Source organism: Leiobunum rupestre, chromosome 9 (assembly GCF_980474605.1).
Source record: "Leiobunum rupestre chromosome 9, qqLeiRupe1.1.hap1, whole genome shotgun sequence".
Classification (NCBI taxonomy): Eukaryota; Metazoa; Arthropoda; class Arachnida; order Opiliones; family Sclerosomatidae; genus Leiobunum; species Leiobunum rupestre.
Genome location: NC_143392.1, coordinates 29,567,798 through 29,595,662, shown reverse-complemented (window position 1 = coordinate 29,595,662; position 27,865 = coordinate 29,567,798). Strand labels below are relative to the sequence as shown.

Genomic DNA, 27,865 nt, shown 5'->3' with positions numbered 1-27,865 from the left:
CCTATTCTCTATTAGCCGATGTATTCCTCGCTACCATTAAGGGTCCACACGATCAATAAATAATTTTTATTCTTTTCCCTCGAGTAGTTTTCCCCTCAACCGACGCAGCGGAGAATCTGGAAGCAAGCAGTCAACCTCAAAGGGCTCACTTCTATCGACAAAGTATTTTCGAAGGACCAAATCGAGTCGTTGTTGGCACGCAAAAGTGTGGTATACAATATTTATTATATAATATCAAGAATGTATTTTAAAGGGAATATAACTTCAACGCATTCTTTATGGAAGACCCTCAACCGTTTGAGCAAGAATTAACTAGCTAGCGCCATAAAGTGTTGGTGTTCCACACCAAATAACTGCGGTTCTATTCCCTTTAAATTCAATATTCTAGTAGGGAATTTGTTTGCCACGAAAATGATCTATTTAGTTACATTTACTCTTTTCATTTTAAATAGAGCCACCTAGCGGTAACGCCAGAATCTCATAAACTGATGGATTTATAAATTAAGAAGCGCAAGCTTAGACGTAAACAGAGCAGTATATAAACGACTGACGAGATTCTCGCGTTGGCCGCTATGTTATTGATTCAAATCATTGATTCAAATCATTGATTTAAATTATTGATTCAAATTATTGATTCAAATCATTGTTTCAAATCATTGATTCAAATCATTGATTCAAATCACGTATTATACTTTAATGTATTTATTAAAATGTACGAAAGTAGGTTCTTTAGAAAATGCAATTCAGAGAAAATGCAATTAAATTTCATTATTAATTAATAATTCAATTTAATAAAGATTAATTTGAACTATAGTTTACGTCATCGCTGCCGTTAAAATAATTATTTATCAATTTGTCAAGAACAACTGGATTAAAACCTTAAAAAAATGAAATTAAAATTACAATCCAAATGTGTTATATATCATTCAATTACAATGTATGAAATTCAAGTTTATTCTGATACAGTATGATCAGAAATATTGGATCCAATGAGAATTGGATTCAAACTGGATTCAGTTGGATATAAATTTGGCCATTGGATCAAGTTATTACCGGAAGTAATCGACCTATTTGACATTTAACCAGCCACTATCTTAATTGACAAAAGGAACGTGTAACCCAGGATTCCTAAGTTTCAAGTACTTCCCTTTTCCCCAACGCGAAAATGGAAACCATAAGTATCACACTCTCGGTCAACTCCGACTTGGACTCGCAACAGGACTGAGTAGTATTCTATCGTCCTTGATATATATCAAAGAAGTGTTCATCTACGCTATAAAAATACGCAACATCAGGGGTGACCAAAAACCATCTTTTTCCGAGTCCCACCTGAATAATAATCAGATAGCCTAATCACCCAAGGCACCACCTTAGGCCAAAGTCATCAAGCGACTTTTAAAGCCATTAATTCAGGTGGCCGGGTTACAACGCGTAGGAGGGTGGTGGCAAGCCCTTCATGCCACGCGAGACAACAGCACCCTACACTAACTATTACCGTTAACCTCTACAAGTTTTTATGGAAGAGGAAACCGAAGAGCTCGGGAGAAAACCCCTTAAACCAGCGGGGAGATAATTGGAAAACTCAACGCGGAAGGAGTTATGTTACTTATGATAACGCTAAAAGGAACCACCTATGGACTGCAATGCAAAGGATGATAAAATTCTGGCTATTTAATTTAATTTAATTTAGTTTTTCACTCGAAGATTTATTTGGTCCGAGTTTCACGTCTTTTTGTTTGCTCGAAGACCTATCGGTACGAGCTATTAGTAAGTTTTTAAATTTCTTCAAAGGACATCGCACTTCTTCTAAGGGATTTGGCTTTCGACAGATTTTTTTCAAAATGAAACATGTTGCTAAGCTTGATCAAAGGAGCAAAATTGTCTCTTGCCATTTTTAGTTCCACATCGAGATATATATATATCGAAGTGGGACTATTGCTATGGACGGATTGTCGTTAAGTGTTGTGTGTTTGTTTGTTTGTTTGGTGTGGAAAGCAACGACACGGCAGATGGCGCTGCGAAAATAATTTGCAGTTTAGGCGAAACCGGGATTCGAACTCACAGTTAAAAACTCCGAATAATGACGCCTTTACGCTCTCGGCCACTGGAAGCTTCCCAAAATTTGTTCGGAACTTCTACTGTATTCTCGTCAGTTTTAGCGGCGCGGGGGGAGTTGGCTAGTTAAGTTGTCGAAATTGTCGTCCGTTTTTACGCCTTATTTTACGTATATTTTCGGAATTTAAGGTCAATTCAACCTCAAACTTCGCGTCGGGTGGTGGGTGGTGGGTGGTGGGCACACTAGCTTAAGATGCCTCGCTCGAAAGTGAGTACTCGAATAAACGAGCTCGAAAATTTTAAATGTTCGGGTGGTGAGCAGTGGTAGGTGGGCATACTCGCTTAAGATGCCTCGCTCGAAAGTGAGTGCTCGAATAAACAAGCTCGAAAATTTTAAATGCCCTCTTCCCCAACCGCGGTTGATGGTTAGTCGAGGGAAATTTCCCAGATCTAGGGAAATTTTTACCCCTAAAAATCCAAAAAGGGAAAAGGGAAATCAGGCTAAAAATTTGCGAAATCTAGGGAAATTCCACGTAGGTTTATTTTAATGTGAAGTTACTAATCTAAATAATCACAATATTTAAAATAATTGATTTAAGGACATCGCACTTCTTCTATGGGATTTGGCTTTCGACAGATGTTTTTCAAATTGAAACATGTGGTTAAGCTTGATCAAAGGAGCGAAATTGTCCATTGCCATTTTTCTCTAGCTCTTATAGCTTGTCCAGTATCACTGGTCAAAAGTGGACAAAACTTAGTGTTGTCTATTTGTTAAAAGGATTCACGGCCAATCGGTTAGCGTTCTACGCTCGCGCGTCGCTAGTCCGGGCTCACTATCAATAGAGTTTTCATGCCAAGATTTTTACACCTCTACTTCATTATTTCTTTTCTCGCAACTTATTATTCGATGAATTTTCGTACGTGGAATTATTTATTATTCAATATTTTATGAGCAATAATAAAATAAAGGAAATACTAAAGAATATATATGATTAACCGTTTCGTTGAATCCCACATTCAACACTCGCTCATAGGTAAGAAACAGTCCCTCAACAACAGATCAAACCATAGACATAATAAAGAAATAGACACCTTACGCGGAGTTTGATTTGCCAAAAATATACGGGAGCGATAACTAGCAGACAACCGGTATTTGTTCCGTATTCCTGTGGTACCACGTTTAAGCGACGCCTGTCGATTAGGCGAGAAAATACAAAATCATCACGTGACACGTCACATATGTTCGTGTTTGTAATCTTTTAGGTACTCTGACGTGATTCGCGAATATTTTGGCTGTGAGAATTTAAAATAAGGTAAATTTTTATTATAATTTTTAAATAAGTCAATTAATTCTTTCAAATAAAAAGCAGCAGATGATCTTATAATTAAAAACAAAAAATTCTGTTTGCGAAATGATATTTTGTCAAAGGCTTAAGTAACTATCCGGTTTGTTGTGGAACTTGTGGTTATGGCTTGTTATGGGAATATTCTGAGATTCTAAATTGTAAACAAAAGTAAATGGAATTTTGATCAAAAGGATGATTCTACCTTGGATTAATAATGATTCTACTAAAGGTATGTAGCTATTGTCCTTGAAATAAAATTAGCTTTGACAATTTAAGTCTGATGGCTTGACCCTTCATTTCTAGATTTTTGTCCTTCGCTAATTTGTGGAGTCTGAGCTTGCAATATAAATTAATAACTTTCTTAATGATGATGTTCGATTCCAACTTCAGGATCAAACATGTTCGTGGTGATCTGGTAAGATGTCCATGCCAACAATATTTCGTAATACAGCAAGTTCTAGCAAGACTACATTTCTTTTATAGAGAGAGGAATATCTCTTCATAACAACTAAACAAAATTGGCTAAAAACCAAGGAGATCTTACTCAAATTATATTAACATAATTAAACCTACACGAAATGATCCTTGGTCAAAATTTAAAGGTGAGAAGTTAGCATCACCGGTTTTTTCTATTTCACTTTCAACTGGATGTAATTTCTTTAAATTAAATAAAAAAATTATTTAGACTTTTGTTACTTGTTTTAATTCTATGGAAACCAAACCAGAGTTGGAATGGCTTTTGGTGTGACCCACCTTTTGCCATTTACAATTTGTATATCCCGTTCTAAAAAGTGATCATTACAAATTAAATCATGATTTGAATGTGTCGCGATTTACAGCAATTGTCCATTGAGAAAGTATTGTAGGTTTCGTTATAAAAATATTTTAAATAAGAATGAATATTCATCGAAATAATATGATAATTTAATCCTACTTATGGAATGAAACCTTTTCCGGTATTGTTTTACTTGTTATTGCAATGCGTAAAAACACTAAAATTAACCTTTTTTTACCAAATAAAAACAAGATTTTTAGTAGAAAACACTTTTTCTATAACTTTTTAATAAAAAAAAATCACCAAAACGAATTATGAAACATGTTAGCTAACATAAAAGTACTACCCGTTTATCAAATTCACCCCTAAAGTTTTTGCGTCTGATTTTAAACCGGATAAATATTCCTAAGCGTTAGGTACTACATGGCCTAGGCCAAGCGCTCACTACTCCTCGTAACGTCTCTGTCCTGGATTCCACAAGCCTTTGCTTCGTAACGGAGACAATGCCTTGTGGAAGGCAGGACGGATACGAAACAGAGAGCCAGTGGGCGCCTAGTCCAAAGCGCCACTTAAGTTTAGTGGCGCTTTATAAGTAGGATTAAACCATCATATTATTTCAATGAATATTCATTCTTATTTAAAATCTTTTTATAACTATAGGTTTCCCTTATCTAAACCTACAATACTTTCTCAATGGACAATTGCTGTAAATCGCGACACATTCAAATCATGATTTAATTTGTAATGATCACTTTTTAGAACGGGATATACAAATTGTAAATGGCAAAAGGTGGGTCACACCAAAAGCCATTCCAACTCTGGTTTGGTTTCCATAGAATTAAAACAAGTAACAAAAGTCTAAATAATTTTTTTATTTAATTTAAAGAAATTACATCCAGTTGAAAGTGAAATAGAAAAAACCGGTGATGCTAACTTCTCACCTTTAAATTTTGACCAAGGATCATTTCGTGTAGGTTTAATTATGTTATTATAATTTGAGTAAGATCTCCTTGGTTTTTAGCCAATTTTGTATAGTTGTTATGAAGAGATATTCCTCTCTCTATAAAAGAAATGTAGTCTTGTTAGAACTTGCTGTATTACGAAATATTGTTGGCATGGACATCTTACCAGATCATCACGAACATGTTTGATCCTGAAGTTGGAATCGAAAATCATCATTAAGAAAGTTATTAATTTATATTGCAAGCTCAGACTCCACAAATTAGCGAAGGACAAAAATCTAGAAATGAAGGGTCAAGCCATCAGACTTAAATTGTCAAAGCTAATTTTTTTTCAAGGACAATAGCTACATACCTTTAGTAGAATCATTATTAATCCAAGGTAGAATCATCCTTTTAATCAAAATTCCATTTACTTTTGTTTACAATTTAGAATCTCAGAATATTCCCATAACAAGCCATAACCACAAGTTCCACAACAAACCGGATAGTTACTTAAGCCTTTGACAAAATATCATTTCGCAAACAGAATTTTTTGTTTTTAATTATAAGATCATCTGCTGCTTTTTATTTGAAAGAATTAATTGACTTATTTAAAAATTATAATAAAAATTTACCTTATTTTAAATTCTCACAGCCAAAATATTCGCGAATCACGTCAGAGTACCTAAAAGATTACAAACACGAACATGTGTGACGTGTCACGTGATGATTTTGTATTTTCTAGCCTAATCGACAGGCGTCGTTTAAACGTGGTACCACAGGAATACGGAACAAATACCGGCTGTCTGCTAGTTATCGCTCCCGTATTTACCCCCCGTAGAATCTTGGGTCTATTTCTTTATTATGTCTATGGATCAAACACTTATTTATCGATACAGCACATCCTCGGTTAAAGTCACGGTCAGTCGGTTACACGACAGTTAAGACTCAATACTTAACTATTTATCTACTGAATTCGTTCATCCTGCGATCAGAACGTCGTACGAACAGAACGAAACCAAATACGACGCTCGGTTTTGGGAAGCACCCGGAATTTCGGCAAGAAACCTCTATTGATAGTGAGCCCGGAGTAGCGACGCACAAAAATAGAGCGCTAAGCGATGGGCCGAGACTAAGTTTCGTCCACTTTTGACCGCTGCTACTGGCCAAACTATAGAAGCTAGGAAAAAATGGCAATGGTCAATTTTGCTCCTTTGATCAAGCCCAACAACATGTTTCAATTTGAAAAAAATCGGTCGAAAGCCAAATCCCATAGAAGAATTGCGATGTCCTTTGTTTAGGGTTTAGCTTTTTTATCCCTTTTCATAATGGACTAATCTACTTATTCGCTAATTTTACTTATGATAACACGGGATAAGAAAGAACTTGGAACGTGATAATTAACAAAGGTTGTTAATGAACTCCACTATGCAAGATCCCACAGTGGAAAACTACCCAAAACTGAACCAAATTTGACAGAAATTAGGGTTTCTTTTAATTGGAGTTTAAAAATGGTGTCTTCAAGCTTTGAATTCCTTTGGATCGGGAATTTAAATTTAGATAAAGTTTGGAGAGGACCATCAGATTTGGTGCCCCTCCAAGTTGAATACTAAATAGTATTAATTAAATAAATGTAATTGTCCCCTCCAACTTGGATCCAATAAATAATTAAAGTACTCGATGAAGCCTTAGTTCACCTCATAAAAAAATAAAACTTATGATAATTTGATCATATCCACTATGTCTTTAGGTTTGGAATAAATATTGGTTTCGTTTCAAAGTTTATTTGAAATTTAGTGAAATTTTCCCTATTTTAGTTAAAATTATAACCTTCGTGGCATCTAAACATTTTCAAAATTTCAGGTTTCTGGTCTTTCAAAAGTTTAAAACTTCTTAATCTTGTTTCTAACCCTTGCATTGGCAGGTTATTTTCGACGACCATTCCATGAGGGTTCAACTGATGTCAGCCTGCGCCAGCGGCGGTCGCTTTCACTTCTCGCCAGGGGGAGTCGTGGAGTTCCCCATGGGACTAGCGTATCGAAAGGATCTCGCCCCGAACTTGGTAGAAATTATGAACCGAAAGTACGTAAGGGTTTCCATAGTAACGGAAAATTAATTTATTATATAGCTTCGCGCAGCTAATCTCACCTCTGGCTATTTAATAACAATATTTCATTTTAGATATTTTCTGCCCACAATCACTATGAAATTAATTAGTAGTGTAGCTGATTAGATGATGCGTAATAGTTATAAATTATATAAAAGTTTAAAATATTGATTAGCCTCTGCTAACTCATTCTCTTCCAGCCAATAACATTAGCTTTGGATTTTATTTCCATTCTAATAACAATTTTTTATAATAATCTAGTTCATATACAAAATTACAGAAGCAATTTTTAAGCAATCCTTATTATTAAAGGGAATATAGCCCCGGTATTTGGTCACACCACCTACTATGGCTTTAGACGTTTTCGGCGCTGCTTAGTGGTTTGTTCCTAAAATTGTCGGAGTCTTCCAAAAACTACGCGTTGGAGGTTATATTTCCTTTAAGCTATCCAAATTTATTTATTTATTAGAATCTAATCACTTTGAACCGTGAATAAGGACATACTTTCGTTAATGATGCAAACTGCCTAGTACCTTCTTCGCCGGTGCCACTGCAAATTAGTACGAGGGCTATCAATTCCAGAATTCCTTCACCAGAAATTTTTTAGTCTTTCTTGGTAATTAAAAGCAATGTAATTCGCATATTGAGAAATACTGGTAACTGTCATGGCGACCACGGTGAACACTACAGCTGTGACGTCACACGTTTTCAAAAACGTATCAAACTAAAGCACTCTTAGAGACGGCGCGAATTATTATAATAGCTAAATTTAAGTTCATATTAAATAATTATTTATTTTTTGGCCAAAGTTAACGTTAGATTTAACTTAAGCGTCTATCAGCTAAGCAAATAGCTAAGAAGCCACACAGCCAGAAGTTAACTTGTGAAGATAATTACCGATGGCCAGGTTACAATGTTCTTCGTGTCACGCGAGCCAACAGCTTTCATCACTTAAAGGAGACGACCCGAGGTGTAACGCACCGATTTTGTTAAAACTCGGGGGTTTGGTAGACCGTCATGTAACTTTAAAAACCCTAAAGGGAAATGTCTCCATAGGCAACCGTTTTGCCATGGCAACCAAAAATGTTTTTGACAACACCAAATGGAAATTTTCCCATTGAATATAACATGGGAATCTGACCAATTTAAGAGTACCAACTGTTTGAACAAAATCGGCGTGTTGCACCTCGGGTTGTCTCCTTGTTAGTATTACCGTTTACCTCGGTAAAACGTTCAGCGTAAAGGTTCGTCCAATAAAATTTGTACACAACACTGCGTTAGTATGTTTAAAGGCTAACTGCGTTCTCCTTGTGTTTGTTGCTCCTAGGTGGCACAAACTGGGATCAAACTCGGTTCCTCTCGCTGCGAGGCTAGAGTGCTAAACACTTCTCCACCCCACTTAAGGTCTTAAGAATGAATACCAAGCTAGCAGGGTCGATTACATTCGCGAAATGTATATTTCACTAACGAGGAGACCTACCCGAGGTGATAATCACCGATTTTGTTGAAACTAGGTAGGTACGTAGACCTTATGGTAACAAAAAATTTCACCAAGGGAAATATTGCAATGGACATTAGTTTTGCCATGGCAACCGAAAATGTTTTTGACAACACAGTATGTATATTTTCCCATTGAAAATGACATGGGAATCTGAGCACTTCTAAAAAATAATAATAATAATAATTCTAATTAAAATTATTAATTTTGATCAAATTCAAACAACTAAATTAGATTTTATTAATTTTGATCAAATTCATTTATTTCCGTCGATTTGGCGATTAGTTGGTACATACAAATTTTTATTTTTATATTTCGCTTTTCTCCATTTTTACTGATTCCGATCAAATTTGATCAAATTGACCAAAATGCATCAAAATATCATAAAATTAAATTCATTTGTCAATTTTTATCTTTTTTTTTGGTTTTGAAAATTTTCACATAAGTATATGTATTTGTACCCCGCTGCTCCGCCTTAAGCACTACAGCGGCCACCTTAAACAACCAGCCCAATGAGAAAATATACGTACTGTGTTGTCAAAAACATTTTCGGTTGCCATGGCGAAACTAATGTCCATTGGAACTTTTCCCTTGGTGAAATTTCATGTTACCATAAGGTCTACAACAAAATCACCTCGGGTAGTCTCCTCGTAAGTCGTTGTATTTCAACGGAGTACGGTTATACAATAAAGCCTGGTCAAACTCTTTCAAATTTCCGCTACAAGTACGTTTTTCTGGCGCCGGCTTAAACGGTCTATTTTTACTTATAAATAATGGAGCAGAAAATATTTAAATAATCTTTTAAATCTAATTGGAACGTGGGTTGTCAAGAACGTATTTTAATATTATTCAAATGATACATATATATATAGCGTTTTCAATCATATATTTATATTACATAATGTATCAAGGTAACCAAACTTTTTCGATCTAGACATTTTCTCAAAAACTATTTAGTTCCTAAATCTGAAACTGTTACTGTATATTTATTAGTCATTTAACTTTATAATTTGAAATAGAAAAGGAAAGCAATTTCTTCCAATTAACCTTAGTTTAGATTGTAGTCCATTCGACCGAAAATCGCATACTTGGTGGTTTTCACAAGTCATTTCATCGAAAATTTAATAAAGTTGAAAATGCAAAAATATATGGATTTTTCAGTATTGTTCGATTTTTTTAGCATTCAATTCGGTATGGAAAGAGAAATGTCATCGGAAATATTATCCTCCGTTCTAGCTAGTCACGATGGTCCGTCTCACGTCGTAATCTAGAGCAATCGTATCTATAGATATCGTATGTAAAGCCCATTTAACTAAAACTAGATCTCAGAGGAACCGATAATTTAACCGCCTAAAATTTCGATTATTCATAAAATTTTCAGTTAACTGTTTATTTATGGATATTATTTGCGGTTATAAAACGATTTAATATGCAAAAATAAGTTTTTATTTGTGATATTTTCGGTTATAGATAAGAACAAATAGAACGGATATTTCCGATAAACCCCGAGATCTAACTAAAACCCGTCATTGGGCTAGAAAATAGAAAGATTCTAGACATATGACGTCAAAGATGTATAAGCTTAGTTTAGGTTTCTGAATTCGATCGCAAACTATTATTGATCTGTTGAAATTTCAACTAATTTCAAAAACACACCATTATAGGTACGTTTACTATTTTACACCATTTGAATATAATTTTTAGAAGTGAGTCGATTTCAAAAGTTATTTTTTTCTAGTCGAGCAAAGACGCTGGGGCACTTTAAAGGAACCTGCAACACCAATTAGACCATAATTGTTAGGAGCTGTAGCCGCTCTAAGCCTCCTTCATTCGCCTTTGATTAATCAAATTAGCAAGTGAGGCCACCTTAAAGGGAATATAACCTGCAAAGCAATCTTTATGGAGGACCCCTTCAATTTTTTAAATTTCCCTGTACAGTGGCGCCAAACATTTTTAAAGCCAAAGGCAAAAGCGGCCAGAGCTGCAAACATTGGTGTTCCACACCAAATACCTGAGGTTATATTCCCTTTAAGTCACAGCACTTTGTTTAAGGGGCCGTTCACAAATTACGTGACGCAGTAAGGTGGGATTTGTGCAAGAGTTACTAAATATCACTGAAATCACATATCTATATTTTATACAAAAATTATTAATTATTTTAAGGTACACAAGTAATATAATACTTTGTTATCATTTATATTGGTACACTAGTAGAATTGTACTGGTTTTTTACATTTATGTTAATACACATGCAAAATAATACTTGTTTTTATCATTTACATTGGTACACTAGCAACATAGTAAATGTTTTTATTATTTATGTTAGTTCAATAGCAATACAATACTTGTTTTTATCATTTACATTGGTACACTAGGAAACATAGTAAATGTTTTTATTATTTATGTTAGTTCAATAGCAATACAATACTTGTTTTTTATCATTTACATTGGTACACTAGGAAACATAGTAAATGTTTTTATTATTTATGTTAGTGCAATAGCAATACAGTACTTGTTTTTATCATTTACATTGGGACACTACCAACATAGTTCTCGTTTTCATCATTTATATTAGTGCAATAGGAAAATATAGTACTTGTTTTATCATTTATGTTAGTGCAATAGCAACATAGTACTTGTATTTATTTATTTATTTATTTATTTATTTTTGTTTTAAGTGGTCAAAACCATTTCGGTTGCCATGGCAAATCGAATGGGTAGTCAGTGGTGTAGTTGGGACAGGGCGACACCCCGGTGCTTTTTCAAAGGCAATGCCCCGCTCAATCTGGGTTTTTCCATTTTTCCAGGGCGCGCCCTGCCTCTTTTTCGTAAATCATAATTTTTTCTTAATTAACATTATTAATTTTAGTACCTTTTATCCATTTACAGGAATCCATGCCTCTACTTGGAATACTCATCCTGGCGTATCGCGTATGGTAAGATCATTCTGACGGCTTTGGCCCCGCCTACGAGAGAAAAAATCACCTCTGCGCGCGCTCCCCTCTCACGTTGTTGTTTGTTAAGTTAACATAGTGACGTCAAAAAAACCGTCAGTCACATCGAGACGAAAATCTGCCGCGATAAGCATTCCAAGTAAAAGTATGGATTCCTGCCATTTACGGATTAATCTTCACGTTTCCTACTTTACTGCCAGCCTTCATTTAAACTAACAAGGAGACGACCCGAGGTGATAATCACCGATTTTGTTGAAACTCGGGTATAATCTATGTAACTTGAAAAACCTGCATGGGAAACGTTTCGACGGGCTTTCGTTTTGCCATGGCAACCGAAAACGTTTTTGACGTGATTTTGTAAATTTTCCATTGGAAATAACATGGGAATCTGAAGGATTTTAAGGGTCCCCCACTGTGAAATGTTTTAAAAAATAAAACATTTTTAAAATTTCAAAACCGTTCAAAATACATTAAAATAAATGATCAGAAATTAAACATTTTGATCAAAACAATAAAGGTTTAAAGTAAAGTTTGATATTTTTTTTAATTTTATAGCACGTTTTATCCATTTCCTTTTCTAATTTCTCATTATATAACATTTTGAATAAATTTTACTCATTTTGATTAAATTTATCAAAGTTCATTATGATTTGATCAAATATTTTAAATTCATAAATATTTTTACCCAATATTAACTAATTATTCAAATTTAAATCTTTTGCAAGTTCTAGCTCTTCAGTTTCCCCTTCCATAAAAAATATAGCATTTAACGGTTATTATATGTGTAGTTGTTGGCTCGCTTGGCACGAAGGGCTTGTCACCACCCTCCTACGCATTGTAACCCGGCCACCCGATTTAAATGGAAATTCATTTCGCTAGATGACTTAAGCTTAAGGTGGTGCCTTGGGTATTAGCCTAGCTGATTATTGATTATTAATAAATACATTCAAGGTTTAACAAAATGAAAATTTCAGTAGAAACGAATGCAGACAGTAACAGCAAATCACATTTCTATAAAAGGAATTAAATATAATTCAGGCGACCTTTCGACGGAATAATTTTCTGAAGGAAAAATTAATTCCACTGTCTTTTTTACTTGTGAGCTCGAAAATCGAGCGTCTTAACACTAGGAACATTACTAGAGAAGGACTAGACAATTTTGAAATTTGATCCTTTTATTTTTGTGATTGTTCCCTTTTCGTTTCGGACAAAACGTATCGATTTCTGCAATAGGCGCTTAAATAAATCCCCCTCCCAGGAAATCGCCAAGAAGTAATATTTCCGAGAGCCAGGACCCGCAAGGTATTGTTTATATAGTGGGAATAATGGAAACGTTTCACCTGTTAACAGGACGTAGTGTTTTTGCCTTAATATGTCAAAAAAGCTACTTGGTTAAAAGGGAACGCCATGGGGAACGCTTGTTGCTGCCGGAAAGGTGAAAAATTTCCAATATTTTAACAAGCACTATATAAACAGTGATTTGCAGGTCCTGGCTCTCAGAAATATTACTTTTTGTTGATTTCCTGGGAGGATGATTTATTTAAGCGTCTATTTTAAAAGTCGATTTGCTCAGCTAAAAACTTTCGCTTAATACACTTAATCTTAAATTTGAAAATAAGACAAAACGTATCATACCCACAGGACATTTGCGCGGCGTGAAGTGAACTTAAAGGAAAACAGGCAGAAGAAAACCTAGGCCTTTAAGTGTATAATTATAATTTTTTATAATAAAACCAAATTCATATAATCAAATTTTAGAACGAAAACAAATGGATAAAAATCAGTTTAAAAAAATAAAAGATAGTGTAAAATAATAGTTTTTGAAACTGATTTTAATGCATTTTAAATTTAATTAAATTTAAATCATTAAAAATTGGTGATATATTCAGTCTTCGGTTGTATAATAGGAGACCACATTTTAAAAATATACCGCAAATACTCTGAAATTAAATTCAAATTATATAATAATAATCCTGCTAAGACATTCAGAATTTCCTTAATAATTGGCAACGTTGTTATTTCACAGTACACAATGGCTACTTTAAATATATACGCTAAGAATATTTTGCTGAGCTTTTAAACCCGTAGTCGTCACTAATAAATTAAGGTAGTAGATACTAGAATTAGACCTACTCGGGGCTTTAACTTAAGAAAAGAAAAATTAATGAAAAAGTAAGATGGTGGCCTTATTCGAAAGAGCCACAAACGACCTATAAAAATCACTTAATAATAGTAGATTAAGCGTCACATCGAGGGGTCAGACATTCAAAGAAATCCCGTACACTTTCCAAGAAATCCAGAAATCGGATGCAAAATCCCCAAATCTGACGAGAAACCCTGAAATCCGACGAGAAATCCCGAAAACCGACAAAAATTCCCGAAATCCGACGAGAAATCCCGAAAACCGACAAAAATTCCCGAAATCCGACGAGAAATCCCGAAATCCGACAAATAATCCCGAAATCTGACGAGAAGTCCCGAAATCCGACAAAAAATCCCGAAATATTACGAGAAATCCCGAAATCCTACGAGAAATCCCGAAATCCGACAAATAATCCCGAAATCTGACGATAAATCCCGAAATCCTACGAGAAATCCCGAAATCCGACAAATAATCCCGAAATCTGACGAGAAATCCCGAAATCCTACAAGAAATCCCGAAATCCGACAAATAATCCCGAAATCTGACGAGAAATCCCGAAATCTGACGAGAAATCCCGAAATCTGACGAGAAATGCCGATATCTGACGAGAAATCCCAAAATTCGACGATAAATCCCGAATTCCGTCGAGAAACCCCTATATCCGACGATAAATCCCGAAATCAAGCGAGAAATCCTCAAATCCGACGAGAAATCCTGAAATACAGCGAGAAATCCCGAAATCCGATGATAAATCCCAAAATCCGGCTTAAATTCCAGGATTTCAAAATCCCGTACACATTTTTGCTGAATTTCCGACGCCTCGCGTGACATTCATAAAAGGATTGGCTACGCCCGCCGACTATCTTACTACTATCAGAAGTATATAACATAAACTTACGAGATACGAGATAAGTATCAATCTAAGCACAAAGTTAAGGTAGATGTAAAAATTATAAATCGTAAAGACATTAAAATGTTTTCCCTATTTATAAAAGAAATAATATATTTATTTATATTTAATATATTCTTAATTAAAGTTCCTAGCTCAATAATTTAATCACACCTACAATTCGTAAAACTTAACCAATTTTTAAAACTAATCATAAACGCTCATTTTGAAAAAGCAAGTTTAGAAAATTGACGTTTCAATCAGCTCTACGGGACAAGGGCGTTGTAGCCGAAGGTAGTGTTGCTCTTCGCAAAAGGTGGGAGGGCCGACATTTCATTGCTTCAGAACTTCAAAAATAGATAGGGCTTAAAGGAGCAAAAAATTACCTCATAAGAGAAAACTACGTCTTAAGATTTTAATAAATATTGCTTTTGCGTGAAATGACTTTGTTGAGACACGGATTGTAAATTTTAGAGGACCGGTATTCCCGAGGTATTTTACGCCCCGTTCACCGATCAGGCTGACGGGAGTCGCTCAAGGTCATAAAAAAACTAAAGCGCGTGTCTTTCGGTCGGCCAGAGTTCCAGATAACATGCGGGGGGGGGGGGGGGGGGGCTATCTGTATGCGTGGTACAAATGACCTTGACGGACTCTCTCTCTCTAGTTCGAAGTGATTGATGCTCGGGGAAACCAAAATTCTACAGGAGAAGGCTACGCTTTACTCGTCCCCTAAAATTTACAGTCCATGGTTGAGACGATATTCAGTGTGGATCCCAATCCATTTCTTGCTCGAGCAGTAAGCTCGTTGCCCCCAACAAAAATCATATCAGCCCGGTACGAGCGGACGGACATTCACCAAAGTTCTGTACGGGATTTTCAAAATCCGGGATTTCTTCACTTTGTCCCGGGTTTCGGGATTTCTCGACAGATTTCGGGATTTCTCGACGGATTTCGCGATTTTTCGACAGATTTCGCAATTTATCGTCGGATTTCATGATTTACCATCGGATAGAGATTTTTCTGGATTTCTTGCTGGATTTTGAGATTTCGCGTCGGTTTTCTTGATTTATTACCGGATTTTTAGATTTCGCGTCGGATTTCTGGATTTCTTGCCGAATTTCTAGATTTTTGAAATCCAGGCTGGATTTCGGATTTCTGTGGATGTCTTGGAGAGTGTATGGGATTTCTGTGGATTTCTTGGAAAGTGTATGGGATTTCTGTGGATTTCTTGGAAAGTGTATGGGATTTCTGTGGATTTCTTGGAAAGTGTATGGGATTTCTGTGGATTTCTTGGAAAGTGTATTGGATTTCTGTGGATTTCTTGGAAAGTGTATGGGATTTCTGTGGATTTCTTGGAAAGTGTATGGGATTTCTGTGGATTTCTCGGAAAGTGTATGGGATTTCTGTGGATTTCTCGGAAAGTGTATGGGATTTCTGTGGATTTCTTGGAAAGTGTATGGGATTTCTGTGGATTTCTTGGAAAGTGTATGGGATTTCTGTGGATTTCTTGGAAAGTGTATGGGATTTCTGTGGATTTCTTGGAAAGTGTATTGGATTTCTGTGGATTTCTTGGAAAGTGTATGGGATTTCTGTGGATTTCTTGGAAAGTGTATGGGATTTCTGTGGATTTCTTGGAAAGTGTATGGGATTTCTTGGAAAGTGTATGGGATTTCTGTGGATTTCTTGGAAAGTGTATGGGATTTCTGTGGATTTCTTGAAAAGTGTATGGGATTTCTGTGGATTTCTTGAAAAGTGTATGGGATTTCTGTGGATTTCTTGGAAAGTGTATGGGATTTCTGTGGATTTCTTGGAAAGTGTATGGGATTTCTGTGGATTTCTCGGAAAGTGTATGGGATTTCTGTGGATTTCTCGGAAAGTGTATGGGATTTCTGTGGATTTCTTGGAAAGTGTATGGGATTTCTGTGGATTTCTTGGAAAGTGTATGGGATTTCTGTGGATTTCTTGAAAAGTGTATGGGATTTCTGTTGATTTCTTGAAAAGTGTATGGGATTTCTGTGGATTTCTTGGTAAGTGTATGGGATTTCTGTGGATTTCTCGGAAAGTGTATGGGATTTCTGTGGATTTCTCGGAAAGTGTATGGGATTTCTGTGGATTTCTCGGAAAGTGTATGGGATTTCTGTGGATTTCTCGGGAAGTGTATGGGATTTCTGTGGATTTCTGGGAAAGTGTATGGGATTTCTGTGGATTTCTGGGAAAGTGTATGGGATTTCTGTGGATTTCTCGGAAAGTGTATGGGATTTCTGTGGATTTCTCGGAAAGTGTATGGGATTTCTGTGGATTTCTTGGAAAGTGTATGGGATTTCTGTGGATTTCTCGGAAAGTGTATGCAATTTCTGTGGATTTCTCGGAAAGTGTATGGCATTTCTGTGGATTTCTCGGAAAGTGTATGGCATTTCTGTGGATTTCTCGGAAAGTGTATGGGATTTCTGTGGATTTCTCGGAAAGTGTATGGCATTTCTGTGGATTTCTCGGAAAGTGTATGGGATTTCGGTGGATTTCTCGGAAAGTGTATGGGATTTCTGTGTATTTCTGGGAAAGTGTATGGGATTTCTGTGGATTTCTCGGAAAGTGTATGGTATTTCTGTGGATTTCTCGGAAAGTGTATGGCATTTCTGTGGATTTCTCGGAAAGTGTATGGGATTTCTGTGGATTTCTCGGAAAGTGTATGGCATTTCTGTGGATTTCTCGGAAAGTGTATGGGATTTCTGTGGATTTCTCGGAAAGTGTATGGCATTTCTGTGGATTTCTCGGAAAGTGTATGGCATTTCTGTGGATTTCTCGGAAAGTGTATGGGATTTCTGTGGATTTCTCGGAAAGTGTATGGGATTTCTGTGGATTTCTCGGAAAGTGTATGGGATTTCTGTGGATTTCTCGGAAAGTGTATGGCATTTCTGTGGATTTCTCGGAAAGTGTATGGGATTTCTGTGGATTTCTCGGAAAGTGTATGGGATTTCTGTGGATTTCTCGGAAAGTGTATGGGATTTCTGTGGATTTCTCGGAAAGTGTATGGCATTTCTGTGGATTTCTCGGAAAGTGTATGGCATTTCTGTGGATTTCTCGGAAAGTGTATGGGATTTCTGTGGATTTCTCGGAAAGTGTATGGGATTTCTGTGGATTTCTGGGAAAGTGTATGGGATTTCTGTGGATTTCTCGGAAAGTGTATGGGATTTCTGTGGATTTCTCGGAAAGTGTATGGGATTTCTGGGGATTTCTCGGAAAGTGTATGGCATTTCTGTGGATTTCTCGGAAAGTGTATGGGATTTCTGTGGATTTCTCGGAAAGTGTATGGCATTTCTGTGGATTTCTCGGAAAGTGTATGGCATTTCTGTGGATTTCTCGGAAAGTGTATGGCATTTCTGTGAATTTCTCGGAAAGTGTATGGCATTTCTGTGGATTTCTCGGAAAGTGTATGGGATTTCTGTGGATTTCTCGGAAAGTGTATGGGATTTCTGTGGATTTCTCGGAAAGTGTATGGGATTTCTGTGGATTTCTCGGAAAGTGTATGGGATTTCTGTGGATTTCTCGGAAAGTGTATGGGATTTCGGTGGATTTCTTGGAAAGTGTATGGGATTTTTGTGGATTTCTCGGAAAGTGTATGGGATTTATGTGGATTTCTCGGAAAGTGTATGGGATTTCTGTGGATTTCTCGGAAAGTGTATGGCATTTCTGTGGATTTCTCGGAAAGTGTATGGGATTTCTGTGGATTTCTCGGAAAGTGTATGGCATTTCTGTGGATTTCTCGGAAAGTATATGGGATTTATGTGGATTTCTCGGAAAGTGTATGGGATTTCTGTGGATTTCTCGGAAAGTGTATGGCATTTCTGTGGATTTCTCGGAAAGTGTATGGCATTTCTGTGGATTTCTCGGAAAGTGTATGGCATTTCTGTGGATTTCTCGGAAAGTGTATGGGATTTCTGTGGATTTCTCGGAAAGTGTATGGGATTTCTGTGGATTTCTCGGAAAGTATATGGGATTTATGTGGATTTCTCGGAAAGTGTATGGGATTTCTGTGGATTTCTCGGAAAGTGTATGGCATTTCTGTGGATTTCTCGGAAAGTGTATGGCATTTCTGTGGATTTCTCGGAAAGTGTATGGCATTTCTGTGGATTTCTCGGAAAGTGTATGGGATTTCTGTGGATTTCTCGGAAAGTGTATGGGATTTCTGTGGATTTCTCGGAAAGTGTATGGGATTTCTGTGGATTTCTCGGAAAGTGTATGGGATTTCTGTGGATTTCTCGGAAAGTGTATGGGATTTCTGTGGATTTCTCGGAAAGTGTATGGGATTTCGGTGGATTTCTTGGAAAGTGTATGGGATTTTTGTGGATTTCTCGGAAAGTGTATGGGATTTATGTGGATTTCTCGGAAAGTGTATGGGATTTCTGTGGATTTCTCGGAAAGTGTATGGCATTTCTGTGGATTTCTCGGAAAGTGTATGGGATTTCTGTGGATTTCTCGGAAAGTGTATGGCATTTCTGTGGATTTCTCGGAAAGTATATGGGATTTATGTGGATTTCTCGGAAAGTGTATGGGATTTCTGTGGATTTCTCGGAAAGTGTATGGCATTTCTGTGGATTTCTCGGAAAGTGTATGGCATTTCTGTGGATTTCTCGGAAAGTGTATGGCATTTCTGTGGATTTCTCGGAAAGTGTATGGGATTTCTGTGGATTTCTCGGAAAGTGTATGGGATTTCTGTGGATTTCTCGGAAAGTGTATGGGATTTCTGTGGATTTCTCGGAAAGTGTATGGGATTTCTGTGGATTTCTCGGAAAGTGTATGGGATTTCTGTGGATTTCTTGGAAAGTGTATGGGATTTCTGTGGATTTCTCGGAAAGTGTATGGGATTTCTGTGGATTTCTTGGAAAGTGTATGGGATTTCTGTGGATTTCTCGGAAAGTGTATGGGATTTATGTGGATTTCTCGGAAAGTGTATGGGATTTCTTTGAATGTGCGTCCCCTCGGCCCGTTAACTCGTTGGTCTCTGAAATTGTCGTCTTCCCACGCGATTGAAGAGCGCGCCGATGACGTTTTTCCTTCCCGAGGGAGGGGGGGGGGGGAATTCAACCGTCACGCCAACTATGGAACTAATTAGTTCCATGCGCCAACGGATCGGTTCAGCATAAACAAATACAATCTTGGCATTACTCTATGCAATAAATCTGAGGGAGTCCATGCCCTATCTGGTAGCAGAAAGCGTTATTAAACATTCGCGGGGCTTAACGTTAGTCCAAAATCCATTCCCAACCAATTGAAAGCGTGGTTTTGCACGTTAAGTATCAAAAGCCAGAACCTATTTCTGTCGTCTGTTTTGTTACGCTTTGCGTGGATTCTAGACAGGAATTTCTGCTGTACATATTTTAAACTGTTCAGCAACTTGTGGAATTTGCAGTAGGCGGTAAATGCTCGCTTACTGCGGAGTGAAAAGTGTACAATTCTCGCACTTTCTTCTAAAGTATTCGCTTCCCAGTTTCAATCCACATAGCTGCAAACTATTTGTAGGAAATGGTACTTTTACAGTCGTTGGCAATTATCAAATCATTTGCGGCGAGTACATCCGTTTCTAGTGTATTGCGAAGGTAACCTTAAAGAACAATATATGTTTCAATATAAAGCCATATTTTAATAGGCCTTTCCCTAAATTGGCAACGAGTATCAAGCTTGTCCTTGAAATTGTGCAGTGAAACCTATGGACGAATTCATTAGCTCTTTCAGGAATCCATACCTCTACTTGGAATGCTTATCCTGGGGTATCGCGTATGGTAAGATCACTCTGACGGCTTTGGCCCCGCCTACGAGAGAAAAAATCCCCTCTGCGCGTGCTCCCCTCTCACGTTGTTGTTTGTTAAGTTAACATAGTGACGTCAAAAAAACCATCAGCCGCGTCGAGACGAAAATGTGCCGCGATAAGCATTCCAAGTAGAGGTATGGATTCCTGGCTCTCTTTAGCGGGAGAGTTGGGGAAGCATTGTAGAAGTGAGAAAAGAGCAGTTCACAAGAGAGCCTCGTTCATTTAGAGAGACCTATTAACATATTCACGTGTAATCAGACCGGGAGCGACCAGTGGCGTAGCCAGAAATCCTTCAAGTGAGGGGTTTAAACTATGTAAAATTTAGACCTAGGGGGTGGGGTGTAGCGACTAATTTAATATTTTAATATTTTTAATATAACTGCACTGAAACCCATATGTGCCAGCAAGAAATTGACCAATTCTATAGTTTAGGACGGGGAATATTTTCAGGCGACTCCTAGCGGCGGCGCTGGTCGTTGCTGCGACGGGAATATATTTTTAGTCTTATCTCTTCGGGGGGTCAAAGGTGACCGTGTGGCCACAGGTAGCCCGAGCTCCCCCTACGTTGTCTTATCTCTCCTTTCTTTTCGCCGTCGCTTGTTTTGGGATAGAGCGAGGTCCGTCCCGTTCCGTTCCGCGTATTCCCCTCGAGCCCATTAACCCCTTTCTCTCTTTTCCCCAGCTCAAATATTTTTATTGTCCATCCGAATTAAGGGTTGCCAATTACCAAGTTCGGAGAATTTACCTATTGTTAACCATTGCTTAAAGTGACTTATTTTTAGTGTTATATTTGGCTGGCGTCTTGTTGGCTCCAGTTTTGACATAACTTGAACCAGTGATTTATTGGTCAAGTAACGACTGACCCTTTGAGGTGTCCCGCCTGTGGGACCCTTATTAAAAAGTAAACGTCACGACACGTTAGATTTTCATTGGTTGGGATCCAGCCAAAATTATCCGAGCCCAAATGATGGTTGGAGAAAATACTTTTCCCGCCAAGAACCGGATCACGTGACACGCGAGAGAACAAAACCGCGAACTTGTGGCAAAACGAGTCACTCTTTTCTGGACCAGGAGCGGATCCAGGCCATCAAGTAAGGAGGGGCGATCATGGGCATTCAAAATTCGTCTGCTATTTCTTCACAAATTTAGTTGGCAGGTATTAAAGTAGATGGCGCTATCGTAACGTGGAGCTCTCATTTTCGTTTGCTGAAACGAAGTACTTTACTACTTTCTATGTTTTTTCAAGTAATCTAAGGGGGGGGGGGCGATCGCCCCCATCGGGGCCCCTAGGGATCCGCCCCTGTTCGGGACGCACTTCCTCCACTGGTCGCGCTTGACCCTAGGGACCAATGCCACGATAAATGGCTGCAGCTCGGGTAAAGTTACGAGATAACTAAGAGTCGGTAACGATAGAACCACCGTCGTTCTCTAGCAAACCCGGGTAATCGCGAAAAGTGCGGTTTGTGCCAACCACGGATAGCGGCGTGAAAGATGTGCGTGTGCCCTCGTAAAGCGAGCGGCCTGGGAGGAAACAGATGGACTCCCGAACTCATGGACAAATAATAAGTACTATCTTATATATATATATATATATATATATATATATATTGAAAATCACGTGTTATGTTTTTAGTATGTCTTCACCAGTCAATGTGTAGTGTAGTGTATTAATTATTTCCCAATGTGTAGTGTAGTGTATTAATTATTTTTCCAATGCATAGTGTAGTGTGTTAATTATTTCTCAATGTGTAGTGTATTAAACTTTAATCTTATTTCTTTAACTTGGCAATCCTCAATTCAGTAACTTAAGCAATGTACCCCTAGACACCCTAAATAATCTCGCTAACCTCAAATGACCAAGTTACGCGAAGGTTCCTTTAGGCTAGGAATAGCGACTTTGAAAAAGGTTAAGAAAAACCCCTACATGGGGGTTGACAAGGAAACCCTCCCCTTGTCTTAGCCACTGGGAGCGACCACAGTTTTGTTAAATATTTTGAGTGCAAATACTCTTACGAGTCCTAGCCTTGACACTAGCCAGCAGAGGGTGATTTGTGAGCGACAAGCGGGTCATGTAATTGTAACAGTATATTCCACCGACTTGAAAAACATTTTAATTATGAAAACCTCTTAGTTTTACCGCTACAGGTAGTGTTTCAAAGAGTCTAAATAAAAATGGTCCGTTACAAATAATATTTTTATAACGTTTATTAGTAAACGTTACAATTAGTTTTGAATTTTAAAAATCTTAAGAGTCATGGCTTTATACTATTTTAAAAGTTTTTAAATAAAAGTTACAAGATACTTCATGACTAAAAGTTGTTTATTTACTAAAATTAAATAAAATTTAACTTCGGCGAGCTTTCGGACCGCGATCCCTTTTCAAGCCTGTCTATTATAATACTAACAAGGAGACGACCCGAGGTGTTACACACTGATTCTGTTCAAACTCGGGGGATTGGTAGACCTTCATGTAACTCGAAAAATCATAAAGGGATTTTATTCAATGGGCAACGGTTTTGCCATGGCAACGAAAAATGTTTTTAACAACATAAAATGGAAATTTTCCCATTGAAAATAACATGGGATTTTGACCGATTCCAGGGGTTCCCCCCCCCCCAGGCCCCCCCCCCCTGTGTAAAATTTTAAAAAATTGAACAAAAAATTTAAAATACCAAAATTATAAAAAATTTATAAAAATTGACGAAAAACTCAAAATTGATCACATTTTGGGTGAAAATGAACAAATATGGCTAAAATTGGAAAAAAAATATGAGAAAAAAATAAAAAATACAAACATTGATAAAAATATTCAAAAATTGATTAAAATAATTTTTTTTCAAAATTGAAAAAAATATAAAATTTAAAAAATATTGATCAAAAACAGTAGTTTCGATCAAAATTCATAGGAATTGACGGAAATTTATAAGTTGTGTAAAATTGGATTAATGTATCGATAAATTGCGATTTTTTTTAAAAACAAAGTATTTATTTTGGTCAATTTGATCAAACTTGACCAAAATTGGAAAATAATAGATCTAAATTAGCCCAATTTTAAAGTTTTGTAAAAATTATATAAAAATAAACTAAATTCGACCAACTAAAATTGTTTGAAATATTTTTTCAACATTGAAAAATGTTAATAACACTGAAAAAATTATCAAAATCAATAGTTTCGATCCAAAACGATCAAAATTGATAGGAATTGATGGAAATTTATTTATATAGATAAATTGCTTTTTTTTTAAATTATTTTCCAAGTTTGGAAAATAATAGATCAAAATTAACAAGATATTTAAATTATAATTATTATTATTATTGATTATTTAAAGAAACAGTGTAATACAAAATTGTTTTATTCGTTGTTATTAAACGTTTCCCGGTTTTTCTAATCATTTGTTTTCTCATATTTTACCTTTTTAAGTACGTTATATTTACACAAACATATTTATATACAGTACTATAATACTATATAGGAAAGAAATTAGTTCGTCATTTCCGTTTTCTACCAACCAACATGATTTTTTACTAACAATTGTGAATTTAATTAAAAGTAACTTATTCGATGGTTTACTCAAGTATAATTGAAATATTTACGCGTTTACACAATTTTATTTGAAATATTAATAATTTTTCCCAATTTCACTTGAAGTAACTAATATTTATTGGTTTTACCTAAATTTGTTCGCTTTCATCCGTATTTAATTGTAGGCATGCAAAATTACCTATCAAAGCCAAAAATCGTCAAAATCGCTGTCATTTGTCGACTATTCTTTATTTCACCCAATTTAATGAATTTAACCCAATTTGATTTGATATAAATAATTTTTAATGAATTTAACCCAATTTGATTTGATAAAAATAATTTTTAATGATTTATTACAAATAACTTATTTTCAAAGGTTTACCAAATTTAATCAAAATATTTAATTTTTAAAAGGTTTTTACCCAATTTTATTTGATATGAATAATTTTTAATGAACTTTTTTATTTATTATTTATCAAGTAAATAAAAACTACTGTTTTTGATAAATATTTTTTCAATTTTATATATTTTTTTCAATTTTGAAAAAAAAAACATTATTTTAATCAATTTTGAAATATTTTTTTCAATGTTTGTATTTTTTTTTCATATTTTTTCCAAATTTATCCATATCGGTTCATTTTCACCCATTTGGTTCAAATTTATCAAAATGTGATCAATTTTGTTTTTTTTTTCGTCAATTTTTATAAATGTTTTATAATTTTGGTATTTTTCCCTGGAATCGGTCAAAATTCCATGTTATTTTAAAGGGAAAATTTCCATTTTATGTTGTCAAAAACATTTTTCGTTGCTATGGCAAAACCGTTGCCCATTGAATAAAATCCCTTTAGGATTTTTCAAGTTACATGAAGGTCTACCAATCCCCCGAGTTTGAACAAAATCGGTGTGTAACACCTTGGGTCGTCTCCTTGTAAGTTTATTCGTTTACAATCTCATTCCATTGAAAAATTTGAAAATATTAAAAGAATTAATGATGTTAAAATAGTTGGGTAAATTCAAGTTAATTTGGGTAAATGCGTGTACATTTGGGAAAAATAAGGAAATTGTTTACTTTATTTACTTTTAATTTACATATGTAAATTAGATTTACAAAATTTATTAAACATTCCTTTCATTGCCGGCTAATATAATTTATAGCCAAATATGGCGGTTTCAATCTAGCTTTTCGATAAAACCCAACTTTCTCCAAAGGCTGCGAAGCGAAACTTAGCAAAATATTAAATGGACTAATTGTAACGTTCCAACCCTTAAACTAGTTGTAGCTATTGATATAGCTTAAGAGTGTGAATTTTTTTCAACTTTCTAAATTTGCTAAGATCTATCGAATGATACGTATTGTAACCCGACCACCTGTTTAGGGCATTAGAAGTCGCTAGATGTCTTGGGCGTGGTGCCTTGGGTATTAGCCTAGCTGATTTCTATTATTATTATTATTATGACAGCAACGAAATCCCTATGTTCCTTCAGGGAAGGTAACTTCGCCGCCAGGGGTTGCAACTTAAAACTTATGGTGCTGCGTTATTTTCTTATTACAAAAATTTCGGACCACTTTTTAATTTTTCCGAGATTTGGGCTCTTTGAAAGACTGTGTGGAATGTTTGGTTCAAAATGGCCGGGAAATTTTCTAATTAAATTTGATCCTAATTAAATAAATAAGAAAAAAAGTAAATACAGCAATTTGCCAAAACATTTATTGATGAGCATAATTTTCGATTGCTTAGTCTGGGACTGGCGAAACTATTTTTACCAATCGGAGCCATCGACCCAAAGCAATCTGGGCTTTGACTTTTACACTGGTGTGTTTAAAAATGTAGCCCGAAACTCTTTTGGAAAGGAAATCCTGGTCTTCTCGAGCTCGCTTGTTTGAGTCTCTCCCCCCCATCCCCGTCATCTCGGCTTACCCGCAAAAGTAACTCGATCCGAGAGAGCTCCAGAAAATGGCCTATATTACGCTCATTTCAAGCATACCTGGTTCAATAAAAATTTGTGCCAACCTCGTCCCGCCATACTCAAAAGAATAATTAATAGGAGGATTTAGCATTGAAATTTTAAATTAAGTTATCTCTGAAATATTTCGAAGAAAATGCTTCGATTGAATGTAAAAATCTCATAGTTTGAAGTGGCGGAGTGGTCAGCACTATCGCCTAGAATTCGATTCCAGCTTGTGGTACTGGTCTGGGTGACAACTCGGAAGAATTCCTTCTGCTTTGAGATTGCGTAGTAGCAAAAGTAGCATAAGACCCAAAAGTATCTCAGCTGTACCTTCGCGCCTATTAAAATTTCTAATGAGACCTAGTCACACTATAGACTACATAATCTACTAGTTGGAATAGTACTAGCAACATAATATTTAGTCTAAAGTCTGGCGCGATTATCTCTCTTCGATTTACTCGCCCGTAAACATACGTTCTAAAACGCCTCACTCGGCGGCGCTGGAGTACCGTGATTTTGATGACGTATTTTCCGACCCCCCTTCGTTTCCCTGTTTTACTTTGCGACAAACTCTCATTAACTACTATACCGTTCTGACACACTTTTGGGTCTTATGCTACTTTTGGTGGTAGTGTGTGTTGGGATCTGCGGGCTCGCGTGGCATGAAGGGCTTGTAACCACCCACCTTCGCATTGTAACCCGGCCACCGAGAATAATGCCATTAAGAGTCATTAGCTGACTCGGGCCAATGCTGTTGCCTAGCTGATTATTTTTATTTCATTTCAGACTCCTTCACGTCTGCGAGAGCGGGTTATCTCATTTCTGGCTGTATCGAGAAACTGCCAGAATCGCCAGATGTTTACCTGGAAACGAAGAGAACAATGTCCCTCTGGCGGTAAAATTGTCGGACATATTCGCCGCCTTCATCTTGCTCTTTCGAGGACAGACCCTGGCCCTGTGCATTCTATTCTTGGAAGTGGCCAGGGCAAAAATCCTAGCCATCAGATTTAAGAAGATCATACACGCAACAAAGATCAACGAGGTCAAAAGAGATAAAAACTCGCGAAAGAACTTTTAGCCATTCCGGAACTCGATCTTCTTGCTGGGAAGTTACATTCGGCAAAGGAAAAGGCATTTTCACACGGATAACGCCATTAGATGTCGATATTTAAATGTGCAACACAGCTTAAAATAGAGTTATAGAAGTTGTTTTTGCAATAAATCAGTATTTGCCAAAAAGTTTCATTTGGCGCCATGTAGTATACCTAAAAGAATTAAATGGAATATAACCTTCAAAGTGTTCTTCAGTGCCGGCTTAAGGACTAGGCCTATGCCCCCCCCCCCAACAGAAAGCCCCACCGCTGATGAAATCAATGGATTTTTCACCGATTCGGTGTAAAGGGGCTGGAAAGTGGGGTTTTGAAAAACGTCATCGAAAATTTCGCGCGTAGAACTACTTTTTCTCAAGTTCGCGAAGACGTTAACAGGCACCGCTGTGTTGGGATTTTGGTATGACGAAATCCAGCGTGGTGTTGGTTAGTGTTAGCTGAGGAAGTTTTAAAATTTCAATAATCCTTATTGAGGTTCAGTTTAGTGAACAACAAATGTTTAACGAAAAATTCATTTGAGCGATAAGGTCTTTTGATAGTAGTGTGTTCGTAATTTTTAAAACTATTATTTGCGAGTTTCATCGAATTTGGTAAAAAAAAACACTAGATGACTCGAATCCAATTTCTAAGGGCCTTGGTTTCATTGGAGCATTTTGATAAACCTTTGTACTCAACCACAGTTCTTATGCCTTTTCCCACTTATCTAATTCACCAACAAGAGATATTTTCATATCATCACGTTTCCGTTTCTTATTTGAATTAAACTCGT

The 27,865-nt window shown here is 36.4% G+C and overlaps 1 protein-coding gene across 1 annotated transcript; it reads left to right on the top strand.

The window, feature by feature from the left end:
• On the top strand, positions 1-27,140 carry LOC149927093 (uncharacterized). Its single transcript, XM_090158518.1, has 3 exons — positions 1-210; positions 7,042-7,199; positions 26,774-27,140. The coding sequence occupies exons 2-3, from the start codon at positions 7,063-7,065 to the stop codon at positions 27,063-27,065; spliced, it is 429 nt and encodes a 142-aa protein (XP_090014644.1). The 5' UTR covers positions 1-210; positions 7,042-7,062; the 3' UTR covers positions 27,066-27,140.
• Positions 27,141-27,865: the final 725 nt, after the last annotated feature.

Bases quoted from the DNA above. Each gene is read 5' to 3' on its own strand.
- LOC149927093 (XM_090158518.1), top strand. From the start codon at position 7,063: ATGAGGGTTCAACTGATGTCAGCCTGCGCCAGCGGCGGTCGCTTTCAC. The intron at 7,200-26,773 runs GTACGTAAGGGT...ATTTCATTTCAG, and splicing joins GTAGAAATTATGAACCGAAA to ACTCCTTCACGTCTGCGAGA.